The sequence below is a fragment of the Prionailurus viverrinus genome, chromosome A3 (assembly GCF_022837055.1).
Source record: "Prionailurus viverrinus isolate Anna chromosome A3, UM_Priviv_1.0, whole genome shotgun sequence".
NCBI classification, from domain to species: domain Eukaryota; kingdom Metazoa; phylum Chordata; class Mammalia; order Carnivora; family Felidae; genus Prionailurus; species Prionailurus viverrinus.
The window spans coordinates 124,968,591-124,984,430 of NC_062563.1; the positions used below are offsets into that span (position 1 = coordinate 124,968,591).

Below are 15,840 nucleotides of genomic sequence, written 5' to 3' on the forward strand. Positions count from 1 at the left end.
TGCTCACATTCTGTCTCTCTCTCTCTCTCTCTCAAAAATAAATAAAGATTAAAAAAAAATTTTTTTTAATAAATAAGGACATTAAAAAATTAAAAAAAAAAAAAAAAAAGATGCTCTGTAATACATAGGTTTACTCCAGGTCTCTTAGTTGTATTTTATTTGAGGTATTTTAGAGGCGTAATTAATTTTTTGTTTTCCAGATTTTATAGACTGTGTTTGAGTTTCTTATCTATTTGAATTCTCATTAATTTTGTGGCTAATCAAACTCCCAACATGTCACTTGCTTAAAGTTAAGTATTTCTGAATAGAATATAGTTAATAACTTTGGATTCTCTTCTAGTGCAAGTATGCGGTTTATCCAGTGTCTTCTCGGATGGTGCTCTAATTTAATGCAATATAGAACAGTTAAATCTCATTATTTCCAACATTTTATAAATGTCATAAGAGCTTTATAAATATACTCTGTTTTGTGACAGTTTCAGAGATTGGAGTACAGTGACATGTATTAGTGAGCTAAAGATCGATCCTTAAGAAAATGTGAGATGATACTTTCATTTATTTAGTCAATTTATTTTGAATGAAGAGGAGTTCCCACTTTTTGAGTAAGAATTTTTTTTATTTTCTAAGTCGTTTTATTTGGGAAAGTTTTAGACTTTGGGTTACACATGGAGATTGGGGTGTATGTTAATGTTTTCTTCCTTCCTGTGTCCAATCCTTACCTTAACCTAAGGTGGCTGTCAATCTGGGGAGGTTTGGGTGGTGCCGGTAGTGAGTTTGTTGACTGTTGTGCTGTGAGAGTATGGCATGACATGAATAACAAGTGCATAGATTACCAGGTGAAGTTTACCTGGTTACCTTTACCACTGTTGACTTATGTTAAAGAAAGGTGCTGTGAGTTTAGAGTTTATTTGAGGTGTTCAGGGAAGACCTCAAGTAGGAGGTAGGATTTGAGCTACGTCTAAGATGGGAAAGATTTGAAGAAAAAAATCTGGATAGACAATGCAGGATGTATCAATCTAGATCCATTCAAGAGACAGAAGCCACACAGTAACTCACATGGTTAATTTAATATAAGGAATTATTAAGCTGTGGAAGAAGAGAAACTATAAAGTTACTATATAAAGAAAACTCTAAAGATCCCCTAGGGATGAGGGAAAGTACCCAAGAAGAGACAAACTGGGAACGTGGGTTTAGATCTTATTTAAAAGGTGTGGTTGCAGCCCAGTGTGTGATAGAGAAAGTTGGTGGTTGCCTGCGCCAAAGCTGATCCACAGTTGCCATGTCAGGACGTGAACCAAGACTGGTGGGAGGGTGTGCAGAGTGAACCAGGGTGCTGGTGTAGGTGTGAGGTCTGGAGCGTGTGGTGCCTGCATGGAAGGGCCACAGGAGCAACTCCAAGTGAGTTGAGGCTGATAGGCAGGTACAGAGGAAGTTGGGACACTGCTTTGGGTACTGCTGGAATGGGAAGTTGAAGAAGCTTCCTTTTTTTTTAAGCAATCCAGAGCTCTATTGGGCAAGGCACTTCCAGCCTACTGTGTGTGACAGAGGTCAGGTGGCTGGCTCTTCAGTGTGCTTGTGAGCTGAGGAGAGGGTGCAGGGAGCAGCCACCTGGTCTGAGGTACTATCTGGGATTCTTGCTACATTGCTGCTGCTGCCGGAATAGAGAGCTAGAGAAAGAAGAAACACATTGCAGCCAACCAAATGCTGGACAAACTGTACTCTGTAGGCACCAGTTATTAGAGTAGGGTTTTGTTTGGTTTGGTTTGACTTTTCAATCTTGGCGCTGTTGACTTTGGGGCTAGATAATTTTTTTGTTGTGAGTGTTATCCTAGGTGTTATAGGATGTTTAGCAGGATCTCTGGCTAATCTGATCCTGAATCGTACTCCTGTGAAGTCTTTCACTTCACTGAAGATGTATCTCCTTGTTTCTCCTTACTCTTGTGGTTTGTTTTAATTTTGTGTGTGTGTGTGATCCTATACTCCAGAATAGATGAGTGGTCATATACCTACCGTATATGCTTGTGTTTATTGAAATTTGCCTTTTTAAAAAATTTGAATTTTTTAAAATTGAATATTGTCTTGAATATTGTCTTGGCCCAAGGTTTTACATTGTAGCAACTCATTTTATTGTTTTTCTCCTCTCATTTAGAAATGGACTCCAGTATCAAGGAGGAAGTTCCTGTGCATGAGGAATTCATTTTATGTTGTGGAGTTGAAACCCAGGTTCTAAAATGTGGGCCCTGGACTAACCTCTTCAATGAGCAAAGAACCAACAGGCCTAAGCTGCTTATTTTTATTATTACAGGTAAGTTTAAAAATCTGGATGAGGAGTCTTTATACAGATACTTCTATAACTTTTTCAGATTTTAAAGAGAATTTGATAAATATAAAAAGCTTTGTGGAAAGAAATAAAATCACTCAAATTATTGATAACAACCACGCTTAGTACTTTAGTGGCTGGGCTTTTTGTTTTTCTTTAGTGCATTTATATTATATATATTATGTTGTGTATTACACATGCATTTTATTTTTATTGTTTTTAATATGAAATTTATTATCAAATTGGTTTCCATACCACACCCAGTGCTCATCCCAACAAGTGCCTTCCTCAATGCCCATCACCCACTTTCCCCTCCCTCCCACCCCACATCAACCTTCAGTTTATTCTCAGTTTTTAAGAGTAAAAAGAGGATCCTGGGAAGATGGCGCCGTAGGAGGACGCTGGGCTCACCTGCGTCCTGCTGATCACTTAGATTCCACCTACACCTGCCTAAATAACCCAGAAAACCGCCAGAAGACTAGCAGAATGGAGTCTCCAGAGCCAAGCGCAGACGAGAGGCCCACGGTAGAGGGTAGGAAGGGCAGAGAGGCGGTGCGCACAACACGGACTGGCGGGAGGGAGCCGGGGCGGAGGGGTGGCCTGCCGGCCAAGCAGAGCCCCCGAATCCGGCTTGCAAAAGCGGAGGGGCCGGACGGAGTGTGTTCCGACAGCAAGCAGGACTTGACATCTGGAAGATTATAAGCTAACAGCTCTGCTTGGAGAACGGGAGGGCTGGAGGACAACGGGAGGGAGAGTTGTTGAGCCCCGGATGACAGAGCTCAGCTTGGCAGGGAACAAAGGCCCTCACCAGCGCCATCTCCCTCGCCATCCCCCAGCCGAAATCCCAAAGGGAACAGGTTCCTGCCAGGTAACTTGCTTGCACCTCGCAAACACCCATTGCTGTGCTTCTGCGGATCCATCCCTCCAGCGGATCTGACTCCCTCTTGGTGCCACAGGGCCCCTCCCGAAGCGGATCTTCCAAGGAAAAGCAAGCTGAGCCTGCCCCTCCCGCCCCTGTGCACCTTGCTGATCCACCCCAGCTAATACGCCAGATCCCCAGCACCACAAGCCTGGCAGTGTGCAAGTAGCCCAGATGGGCCATGCCACCCCACGGTGAATCCTGCCCCTAGGAGAGGGGAAGAGAAGGCACACACCAGTCTGACTGTGGCCCCAGCGGTGGGCTGGGGGTAGACATCAGGTCTGACTGCAGTACCACCCACCAACGCAGTTATTCAAGACAGCACAGGGGAAGTGCCCGCAGTCCCACACCACTCCAGGGACTATCCAAAATGACGAAACCGAAGAATTCCCCTCAGAAAAACGTCCAGGAAATAACAACAGCTAATGAACTGATCAAAAATGATTTAAACAATATAACAGAAAGTGAATTTAGAATAATAGTCATAAAATTAATTGCTGGGCTTGAAAACAGTGTAAAGAACAGCAGAGAATCTCTTGCTACAGAGATCAAGGGATTAAGGAACAGCCAGGAGGAGCTAAAAAATGCTATCAATGAACTGCAAAATAAAATGGAAACAACTACGGCTCGGATTGAAGAGGCAGAGGAGAGAATAGGTGAACTAGAAGATATAATTATGGAAAAAGAAGAAGCTGAGAAAAAGAAAAAAATCCAGGAGTATGAGGGGAAAATTAGAGAACTAAGTGATGCACTAAAGAGAAATAATATACGCATAATTGGTGTTCCAGAGGAGGAAGAGAGAGGGAAAGGTGCTGAAGGTGTACTTGAAGAAATGATAGCTGAGAACTTCCCAGATCTGGGGAAGGAAAAAGGCATTGAAATCCAAGAGGCACAGAGAACTCCCTTCAGACGTAACTTGAATCGATCTTCTGCACGACATATCGTAGTGAAACTGGCAAAATACAAGGATAAAGAGAAAATTCTGAAAGCAGCTAGAGATAAACGTGCTCTAACATACAAAGGGAGACCTATAAGACTTGTGACCGATCTCTCTACTGAAACTTGGCAGGCCAGAAAGGAATGGCAGGAGATCTTCAATGTGATGAACAGAAAAAATATGCAGCCGAGAATCCTTTATCCAGCAAGTCTGTCATTTAGAATAGAAGGAGAGATAAAGGTCTTCCCAAACAAACAAAAACTGAAGGAATTTGTCACCACTAAACCAGCCCTACAAGAGATCCTAAGGGGGACCCTGTGAGACAAAGTACCAGAGACATCACTACAAGCATAAAACATACAGACATCACAATGACTCTAACCCCGTATCTTTTTATAATAACACTGAATGTAAATGGATTAAATGCGCCAACCAAAAGACATAGGGTATCAGAATGGATAAAAAAACAAGACCCATCTATTTGCTGTCTACAGGAGACTCATTTTAGACCTGAGGACACCTTCAGATTGAGAGTGAGGGATGGAGAACTATTTACCATGCTACTGGAAGCCAAAAGAAAGCTGGAGTAGCCATACTTATATCAGACAAACTAGACTTTAAATTAAAGGCTGTAACAAGAGATGAAGAAGGACATTATATAATAGTTACAGGGTCTATCCATCAGGAAGAGCTAACAATTATAAATGTCTATGCGCCGAATACCGGAGCCCCCAAATATATAAAACAATTACTCATAAACATAAGCAACCTTATTGATAAGAATGTGGTAATTGCAGGGGACTTTAACACCCCACTTACAGAAATGGATAGATCATCTAGACACACGGTCAATAAAGAAACAAGGGCCCTGAATGAGACATTGGATCAGATGGACTTGACAGATATATTTAGAACTCTGCATCCCAAAGCAACAGAATATACTTTCTTCTCGAGTGCACATGGAACATTCTCCAAGATAGATCATATACTGGGTCACAAAACAGCCCTTCATAAGTTTACAAGAATTGAAATTATACCATGCATACTTTCAGACCACAATGCTATGAAGCTTGAAATCAACCACAGAAAAAAGTCTGGAAAACCTCCAAAAGCATGGAGGTTAAAGAACACCCTACTAACGAATGAGTGGGTCAACCAGGCAATTAGAGAAGAAATAAAAAAATATATGGAAACAAACGAAAATGAAAATACAACAATCCAAACGCTTTGGGATGCAACGAAGGCAGTCCTGAGAGGAAAATACATTGCAATCCAGGCCTATCTCAAGAAACAAGAAAAATCCCAAATACAAAATCTAACAGCACACCTAAAGGAACTAGAAGCAGAACAGCAAAGACAGCCTAAACCCAGCAGAAGAAGAGAAATAATAAAGATCAGAGCAGAAATAAACAATATAGAATCTAAAAAAAACTGTAGAGCAGATCAACGAAACCAAGAGCTGGGTTTTTGAAAAAATAAACAAAATTGATAAACCTCTAGCCAGGCTTCTCAAAAAGAAAAGGGAGATGACCCAAATAGATAAAATCATGAATGAAAATGGAATTATTACAACCAATTCCTCAGAGATACAAGCAATTATCAGGGAATACTATGAAAAATTATATGCCAACAAACTGGACAACCTGGAAGAAATGGACAAATTCCTAAACACCCACATGCTTCCAAAACTCAATCAGGAGGAAATAGAAAGCTTGAACAGACCCATAACCAGCGAAGAAATTGAATCAGTCATCAAAACTCTCCCAACAAATAAGAGTGTAGGACCAGATGGCTTCCCAGGGGAGTTCTACCAGACGTTTAAAGCAGAGATAATACCTATCCTTCTCAAGCTATTCCAAAAAATAGAAAGGGAAGGAAAACTTCCAGACTCATTCTATGAAGCCAGTATTACTTTGATTCCTAAATCAGACAGAGACCCACTAAAAAAAAAGAACTACAGGCCAATATCCCTGATGAATATGGATGCAAAAATTCTCAATAAGATACTAGCAAACCGAATTCAACAGCATATAAAAAGAATTATTCACCATGATCAAGTGGGATTCATTCCTGGGATGCAGGGCTGGTTCAACATTTGCAAATCAATCAACGTGATACATCACATTAATAAAAGAAAAGAAACATATGATCCTGTCAATCAATGCAGAAAAGGCCTTTGACAAAATTCAGCAACCTTTCTTAATAAAAACCCTCGAGAAAGTTGGGATAGAAGGAACATACTTAAAGATCATAAAAGCCATTTATGAAAAGCCCACAGCTAACATCATCCTCAATAGGGAAAAACTGAGAGCTTTTTCCTTGAGATCAGGAACACGACAGGGATGTCCACTCTCACCGCTGTTGTTTAACATAGTGTTGGAAGTTCTAGCATCAGCAATCAGACAACAAAAGGAAATCGAAGGCATCAAAATTGGCAAAGATGAAGTTAAGCTTTCACTTTTTGCAGATGACATGATATTATACATGGAAAATCCAATAGACTCCACCAGAAGTCTGCTAGAACTGATACATGAATTTAGCAAAGTTGCAGGATACAAAATCAATGTACAGAAATCAGTTGCATTCTTATACACTAGTAACAAAGCAACAGAAAGACAAAGAAACTGATCCCATTCATAATTGCACCAAGAAGCATAAAATACCTAGGAATAAATCTAACCAAAGATGTAAAATGTCTGTATGCTGAAAACTATAGAAAGCTTATGAAGGAAATTGAAGATGTAAAGAAATGGAAAAACATTCCGTGCTAATGGATTGGAAGAATAAATATTGTCAAAATGTCAATACTACCCAAAGCTATCTACACATTCAATGCAATCCCAATCAAAATTGCACCAGCATTCTTCTTGAAACTAGAACAAGCAATCCTAAAATTCATATGGAACCACAAAAGGCCCCGAATAGCCAAAGTAATTTTGCAGAAGAAGACCAAAGCAGGAGGCATCACAATCCCAGACTTTAGCCTCTACTACAAAGCTGTAATCATCAAGACAGCATGGTATTGGCACAAAAACAGACACATAGACCAATGGAATAGAATAGAAACCCCAGAACTAGACCCACAAACGTATGGCCAACTAATCTTTGACAAATAGGAAAGAATATCCGATGGAAAAAAAGTCTCTTTAACAAATGGTGCTGGGAGAACTGGACAGCAACATGCAGAAGATTGAAACTAGACCACTTTCTCACACCATTCACAAAAATAAACTCAAAATGGATAAAGGGCCTGAATGTGAGACAGGAAACCATCAAAACCCTAGAGGAGAAAGCAGGAAAAGACCTCTCTGACCTCAGCCGTAGCAATTTCTTACTTGACACATCCCCAAAGGCAAGGGAATTAAAAGCAAAAATGAACTACTGGGACCTTATGAAGATAAAAATCTTCTGCACAGCAAAGGAAACAACCAACAAAACTAAAAGGCAACCAACAGAATGGGAAAAGATATTTGCAAATGACATATCAGACAAAGGGCTAGTATCCAAAGTCTATAAAGAGCTCACCAAACTCCACACCCAAAAATCAAATAACCCAGTGAAGAAATGGGCAGAAAACATGAATAGACACTTCTCTAAAGAAGACATCCAGATGGCCAACAGGCACATGATGCTCAACATCACTCCTCATCAGGGAAATACAAATCAAAACCACACTCAGGTATCACCTCACGCCAGTCAGAGTGGCCAAAATGAACAAATCAGGAGACTATAGATGCTGGAGAGGATGTGGAGAAACAGGAACCCTCTTGCACTGTTGGTGGGAATGCAAACTGGTGCAGCCACTCTGGAAAACAGTGTGGAGGTTCCTCAAATAATTAAAAATAGACCTACCCTATGACCCAGCAGTAGCACTGCTAGGAATTTACCCAAGGGATACAGGAGTACTGATGCATAGGGGCACTTGTACCCCAATGTTTATAGCAGCACTCTCAACAATAGCCAAATTATGGAAAGAGCCTAAATGTCCATCAACTGATGAATGGATAAAAAAATTGTGGTTTATATACACAATAGAGTACTACGTGGCAATGAGAAAGAATGAAATATGGCCCTTTGTAGCAACGTGGATGGAACTGGAGAGTGTGATGCTAAGTGAAATAAGCCATACAGAGAAAGACAGATACCATATGGTTTCACTCTTATGTGGATCCTGAGATAAAAACTGAGAACAAACTGAAGGTTGATGGGGGGTGGGAGTGAGGAGAGGGTGGGTGATGGGTATTGAGGAGGGCACCTTTTGGGATGAGCACTGGGTGTTGTATGGAAACCAATTTGACAATAAACTTCATATATGGAAAAAAAAAAAAAGAGAGGGAGGGAGCCAAACTGTAAGAGACACTTACATATACATTTTAAATCATAATTGGAAGTATGCATATAGTTTTGTAATCTACTTTTTAAAATTTCTTAATACCTAGAATAATTAGAACTACCAAATTTGTGACATTTTTCTAAATAATTTTTTCTATCTCATTCCAAGATGATTTTAAGTTTACTGTGGAACGTTTATTTATTCTGAGATGTGTAAGCTGGGTCATTTGTGACTTTTGCAGAATCACTCTCAATAGAATGTCCGGGGTAGTTTCTTGATCATAGATATTCAAAGCCCTTTTAAACTTGTAAGTTAGAACATATTATATATATATATATATATATATATATATATATAGATAGAGAGAGAGAGAGAGAGAGAGAATAGATATCTATATAAAGATATATCTTTATATATCTATATCTCTATATCTCTATATATCTATATCTCTATATAGAGATATATAAATATATCTCTATATCTTTATATATCTCTATATACAGATATAGAGATATCTCTCTATATATATCTATATATCTATATATATATCTCTATATCTCTATATAGATCTATCTGATATATATATATATGTGTGTGTGTGTGTGTGTGTGTGTGTAGAGATAGATAGATACATATCAGCCTTAAAGATTAAGATTAAGAATGAAATTGTGACTACATATCTTACCATATATAGCTAAGCCAATTAGGTATTATGATTGCGTTTCTTTTCTTGTACATTTTTTTCTTGTTGTTCTCTCTGAGCTAATTATTGTCTTATTTACTTAGTTTTCTACTTTTGAATCACTAATTTATCCTAAAATTATTCTCTAGGAAATGAGAAAAAAAAGTCCTTTTAATGCATTTGAGTAATCAGTCTGGTTTTGGTTTTGTTTTTCTCATTTTTGTTTTGTTTTGTTTTGTTTCTTTGGAGATACGCTTCCCAGAACTCTCAGTTCATTGGCTCCAGTCTGGACTGATTGCTCTGTAGGTCTGCTGCCCAGGCCATGCTGGGAATTCCTGTCACTTTTCTCCTGAGTTAGATTCCATTTCCTGGATCCCACATTTTCTTATTTCTTGCTTTATTGGTTAAGCACATCTCTTAGTAACTTCCTGAGAAGAGGTACACGGGAAGTAATCTTTTAAAGATCTGTCATGTCAGAAAATGTCTCAAAATTCTAGTTTGGAGATAATTTTTCCTTAGAATTTAGAGGGCATTTTAGCTGTTTTCCATGGTCCAGAGCTGCTTTTGAGAAGTCTTGATATCATTCTGATTTTTTATCTTTTGTATTTGAAGCTCACCTGCAAGGAAAAGCATTTTAGATCTTTTCTTTGTTCTAAGATTCTGAAACTTTACCATAAAGCACCTTGTATGGATATTTTTTTCATACACTATAGGTTTTTTGTACCCTTTTAAACCAGAGAGTCAGATACTTCAATCCTAAGAGCTATGTTTTCTCTTCTTTTTTTATAGTCACCTGTTTCATGGGTAAATTATCATTTTCTTTGGCTTCTTGCATTATTAGAGTTTTTACTTTCTTCCTTTTTCTGTTTGTTTGCATTAGCATTTGTTTTTCCTCACATGTCTGGTAATCCTGACTACCCTTTCATTTTTAAGAGGAAAACACAAATAGCTATTGGAATCTTTGTGTTCAGGTATGAGGCTTGTCCTCAGGTGTGCCTAGAATGACCAGCTATTGTAGTCTGAGAGATTTTCTAGGACACATGCCTTTCAGTACTAAAACCACAACAGTCCTATCCAAAACAGGATGGCTGGTCACCCTAGATCCCACACTAGGGTAAGGGTAATTGGGTAGGGACCCAGCATTTCACTGGAGAATTTCCAGCTTTCAGTTATCTCTACCTATTTCTTGGGTCATTCAGTTTTCCTAGGAAGGAATCTCCCAATATCCTGTTTGAGGAGTGGAAGCCTGTTTGTGAATGTTCAGGGCTGAACAAGGGAAAGAAGGTAGGAAGTTTCAGTGTTTAGTAACAGTTAATCAAAGCTCTTCTCAGTATAGTGCTTCCGTTTTCAGTTGGCCTAAGATTCCTGACCCAAAACCTCTTCTGTTTAGCCTTTTCTGGAAATAAAATTTCCTGTTTCCTTTCATGATATAACAGTCATTTTAGAAAGTAGTCTGTTGGCATCTATTGAAATTAAAAATACATATGCTTTAATAGCAGCTAGGGAGAGTTTGAAATTATAGGCATGACAAGTACTGTTTGATGGAGCAGAGATTTGAGGCCATGGTAGAGTATAGGATTGAGAAGGTAAGTAGAAATGTTGTCTTGGACTGGAGACAGGATATTCTTCAGAGGCTAGCATGAAGGAGGTGAAGTTAGTTACCAAAGTGGAGAAAGTATGAAAGCACGTCAGAGAGAGTAAAGTAATTTCCTGCCTCCTGAGCTCTGTTTTTCCTTCTAATTAAGAGTTGAGGTGATCTGTTGAGAATAAATATGGCAGAGGGTAGATAAGGGCCCTGAGGAAAGTGGTCAGCATTGAGAATAGCAGGTATACAGGATGAAAGGAATTGTCAACTGAGAACAAGTAGATTTTGAGCAGCACTGTGATGGAATAGCAGGTATATTGGGAGTGAAGTCTGACCTATCAGAGGTAGAATGGTTTGAATGTTAACCATTTCTGGGTAACGAAAAAATCTAAACCAGTGGTTCTTAAAGTTGGTGTTGGGACCAGCAGTATCATCTGAGAACTCATGAGACATGCAGGTTCTCGGGCCCCACCCAGACTTTCTGAACCAGAAACTCTGGGGGTGGAGCAGTCTGTGTTTTAACACGCCTTCCAGGAGATTGTGATATGCTTACCACTGATCCCAGGCTGTGGCTATCAGAATTAGTTGCTTAAGTTTCATGTGCAGGAAGTTCATTGAATTTGATCAGGGTAATGAATTATGGGACAAAGGTATTGGCTCAGTGAATCTACCCAGATTTTGAAATCTCCTGACATGGAATGGCACCTAAAATTGTTATTTAAGGGCCAGGGTTTTCAGGGAATGTGTGAGAATGACTAAGAAGTTGATAGATGGAGATGGAGGAGGAGAGGTTGTTGCAATAAGGTAGACGAGTAGGTGGAGCTGACAGTTCCCTGTGCTTCTCTACTCAGAGGTGTCCATTCACTCACTCACTTACCCTCAGAGCTGGGAAGCTTGTGTTGCAAAAGTCTTTGCTCTCCTTGAGGTGCATGAGGTGTTAGAGAAGAGTGCGGGCTCTACTGTGGATGCTTGAAAGGAAGAGTCCACCATAGGGGAGAGCCAGGTTTAAAATATGAGGAAGAGATAGATAGAGGGAGCGTTCAGTGAAGACACTGTGAAGAAAGAGAAGCTTAAAACATTTGTTGCTTTGTGGTGTCATTGTTTTGTGGTGCTTTGACATTTTCAGATCATTCTTAGTTTTTTAGTGTTCTTTTATGTTTGCCCTTCTATTCTCATTGCTGCCCTTGGCCCTTTTCCTTGGAGTTCATGGGAGCTGAAGGCTGGTGCTGCTCATTAGTTTATAGAGTTCAGAATTGTATTTTACATTTGGGCTTAATCTATTTATACTGCGGGGAAAATTAGGATGACAGTATTTCAAGGATTGTTAAACCACTGAAGACATCATATTTAGTCTGTCTCTGATAGATTGATGTAACATGTCATTTTAAATCACTTTGCTTTTGCAGCTAGCAAAATTAATCACTTTTAAGTTGGTAATGATAATGAGGAGTGATTTATTAGAATCCACAGATTGAAGAACTTTTAACTTAACTTCTTCTTTTCCAGTGAAGCTTTGTTGTAGAATTTCTGTTAAGTAACAATATCCTTGGACTTTCTTTAAATAAAGAAATGACCAAAGGGAACCAATTTGAGAACTCACTGTAAAATATATTGAGTCATTATAACTCTCCAGTGGTCATATGGGGATAATAGAGTCATGCGATATGTCTTAGATTTGAGTACAGTGATCAGAAATGGAGCGGACAAGGCTCCATGTGCAAGCCCAGTGTTCTTGCCATCTGACAACCTTCTGTATAGATGCTATGCCACATTAACTTTATATGTGGCAGGTTTTGTCTCCTACAAGATTAAGTGGAAGGCAAAAATCTACAATTGCAATGTTGAATAGTTTATTGGCAGTTGGGGTCTAGAGATGGTCACTACAGCCTCTGTTATATGTTACTCAAGCATTTGACTATATGTTTGATCAAGCATGTGTTTATAACACATTTTGATATCCTTTGATAAAAAGTTTTACTAGCAGTTTTATATTGAAATGTTTTCAAACATCCCTATACCTGAAAATACATGTATACATACATGTGTGAATGTGTGTATATCTGATTTTAGCTGCAGAAATAAGACCCTTTCAATTTTTTGTGGTTTCCTAACCAGGAAGTTAAATTCATTGTTCATAAAGTGTTATTTAAGGGCCACGATATTTAAGTAGTGAAGTATGCAAAGACATTTAAGTGGTTTGCATTACATTTTCCACTTCTATCTCACTTGTCAGTCAGATCTTCCTGATACTTACTGGCCATTGTGGACTCTTCTGTTTCTTCAGGAGCCAAGCTCTTCATTGCTTGAGGGCCTTCGTACCTGTTCTTCTCCTGTTCTGGTATCTTCTTTCCTCAAATTTTTACAAGGTCGATTTCTTTTCATCTTTTGGGTCTTAGCTAAAAGTCATCTCCTTAAACATTTTTCTCAGGCCACCCTAATCTCTTCCCTTGAGGATCCTCCCACAATCATCATATAACTTCTCCCACTCTTGAATTAGCTTCTTTATTTATTTAGTTATATGTATATATTTTCCTACTGAATATGAATTATAAAAAGGCCTTTAACTGTCTTGTGCCTGACACAGTGACTTCCATGTAGAAGGTGATCAGTAAATAATTGGTAACTAAAAGAATATACAAAAGAAGCTATAGTACTGAATAGAATGAAATGAATATGAAGCAGTTGAAAGTATCATTTACTTGATGATGACAAAATAGTGAACAAGAAAGCTTCAAGGTATTTGCTTAAGATCTTATAGTCATTAAGCAAAAGAACTCAAAACCCAGAGATAGGTGGAAAAAATTGTTTTGTAGCAGTTCAAATTAGCTAGTACTTTTCAGGTTCATATTGTAACTCATTGTAATTCGTGGTAATTATTGCATCTAACTCATGTAGGTGTTATCTTTGGATTCTCCTTAAACCAGTTTTAATGTGCTGTGCACCTTAAACTTATAGAACACGACATGTCAGATTTATTCAGTAAAAAAATAAATATATAATAACAATTATAGTAATAATAGCTACCATTTATTCAGCCCTTTCTTTGTACCAGGTATTGTGCAAGTAATTGCCCATTCATTATTCCTAATGATAAGGCCAGCTACTCTGTGGGGCTTTTGTAAGATTAACTAAAACAAGGTATGCAGAAGATCCTAAACCGGATAGTTTATGATGAAGAACTGAAATAATGAAGAAATCAGTGTCAGGTAGTTTATGTTTTTTTCTAAATTCAGTATTATTATTTTCTTTTGTATACTCTTCCAGTCATCAAATACTTATTGAGCACTTATCATCTGTGTGACCTTGGGCAAGTTGTTCAACCTCTTTGTACCTCAGTTTCATCATTCATAAAATGGAAGTAATAATAGTACTACCTCAGGTTGGGACTAAATGAGTTAATACATGTAAAGCACTCAAATGCTGCCTAGCATGTAGTAAGTTCTAGCACTTTAAAATGATGATTATTATTTTCTACCCATGTGAAAAAAAATGGTAAAACTTAGCTGAGAGACCTAAAACATTTAAATATGAGACATAACCCATTCCCAGAAGATTATACTCAGTAATATAAAAAACATCAAACCTGGGGCGCCTGGGTGGCTCAGTCGGTTAAGCGTCTGACTTCGGCTCAGGTCATGATCTCGCGGTCCGTGAGTTCGAGCCCCGCATCGGGCTCTGTGCTGACAGCTCAGAGCCTGGAGCCTGTTTCAGATTCTGTGTCTCCTCTCTCTCTGACCCTCCCCTGTTCATGCTTTCTCTCTCTCTGTCTCAAAAAATAAATAAACATTAAAAAAAAAATCAAACCTTTTTAAATTAATGTATAAATGAGGTGAATTTCATCAGAATTCCAAAAATAAATTTTAAAAATTGAACCTGGTGGAAATAATTCTAAAGGTTATGACACCAGCCTAGAAAATTTAGGGGAAAAAATTAAGAGAAGGGATTTGGCCTGCCAGTTACTGAAACATTTTTTTAAAAAAAGAAAGGAAGGAAGAAAAACACAATGTAGTAATCAAGGCAGTATGGTGCTGGCAGAGGAGAAAAGGAAAAAATAAACGGAATTATTTGGAATCAGAATTAGCAAGCAAATGTAAGAATTCAGGGTTGAATTCAGAAGACATTTCAAATCAATGCAGAAAGAATGGGTTATGTAATAAATGGTCTTGGGGCACTTGGCTAATCATTTGGAAAGAAGTTGGATTGCTACTTTGTACTTGATACTAAAAAATATTCCAAACTTATTAAAGATTTAAATATAAAACATGAAACAGTGCTGTCCACACCCACCTTAGATGTTATAGCCCCAGTGCTGTACATCCCTCCTCTATTCGTCAGCCAGTCCGCTGACCAGAGAACATATTACTGCATTTAAAGAAGTTTCTGTACTATTTAACAAAGATGTCACTGGCACAGTTACAAAAAGGAATATAGAACTCAAGTCACTAGGTCTGAATGCAACAGAAGCAGACTAGCAATATGGACGACAAGACCATTTACCGCCATCGCTAGCCATGACACGTCTGAGTAGCTAACATTTATACAGCACTCGCATCGAGCAGTGTTTAGGTGCTTTACCTTTATTAATTCACTTAGTTCTCACATTAGGTAGTGCAGTTATTATCCTCATTTTGAAGACAAGGAAACCAAGGCTCAGAGAGGTTAAATAACCTTCCAGAGGTCACACACGTAATAAGTGCAAAGCCATGATTCCAACTGCCACCGTCTGGCTCCAGAGTCTGTGCCCTTAACCGCTTTGCTACATTCCCTGTCAAGAAAACTGAAATGATGAAGAAATCAGTGTCATTTGACAAGGGTGGCAGAGGTTATATCAGTGCAACAAAACCATGTCATCTAATTACAAAGAAGAGAAACCTAATAGCATGAAAAAATAATAAATTGTACAATAGATATTGCTGGAAATGAACTAGTGTCTGTGAAAGTATTATACAGATGGTGACTGCAAGATGAAACCCCATTTCACTGTCATTTCCCCCTAAGATATATCATATTGACTCTTTTCTAAAAGGTTATTATTCATTCTGTTTCTCTATAGCAAACCCATGT

The 15,840-nt window shown here is 38.5% G+C and overlaps 1 protein-coding gene across 3 annotated transcripts in view; it reads left to right on the forward strand.

Moving 5' to 3' along the window:
- Positions 1 to 15,840, forward strand: part of LDAH (lipid droplet associated hydrolase) — a 108,388-nt gene that overhangs the window by 12,219 nt on the left and 80,329 nt on the right. For all 3 annotated transcript variants that reach the window (XM_047852697.1, XM_047852695.1, XM_047852696.1), the window contains exon 2: positions 2,150 to 2,305. In XM_047852697.1, the coding sequence (XP_047708653.1) occupies positions 2,152 to 2,305 (154 nt within the window). In that variant the 5' untranslated portion in view covers positions 2,150 to 2,151. The remainder of the gene's footprint in view (positions 1 to 2,149; positions 2,306 to 15,840) is intronic.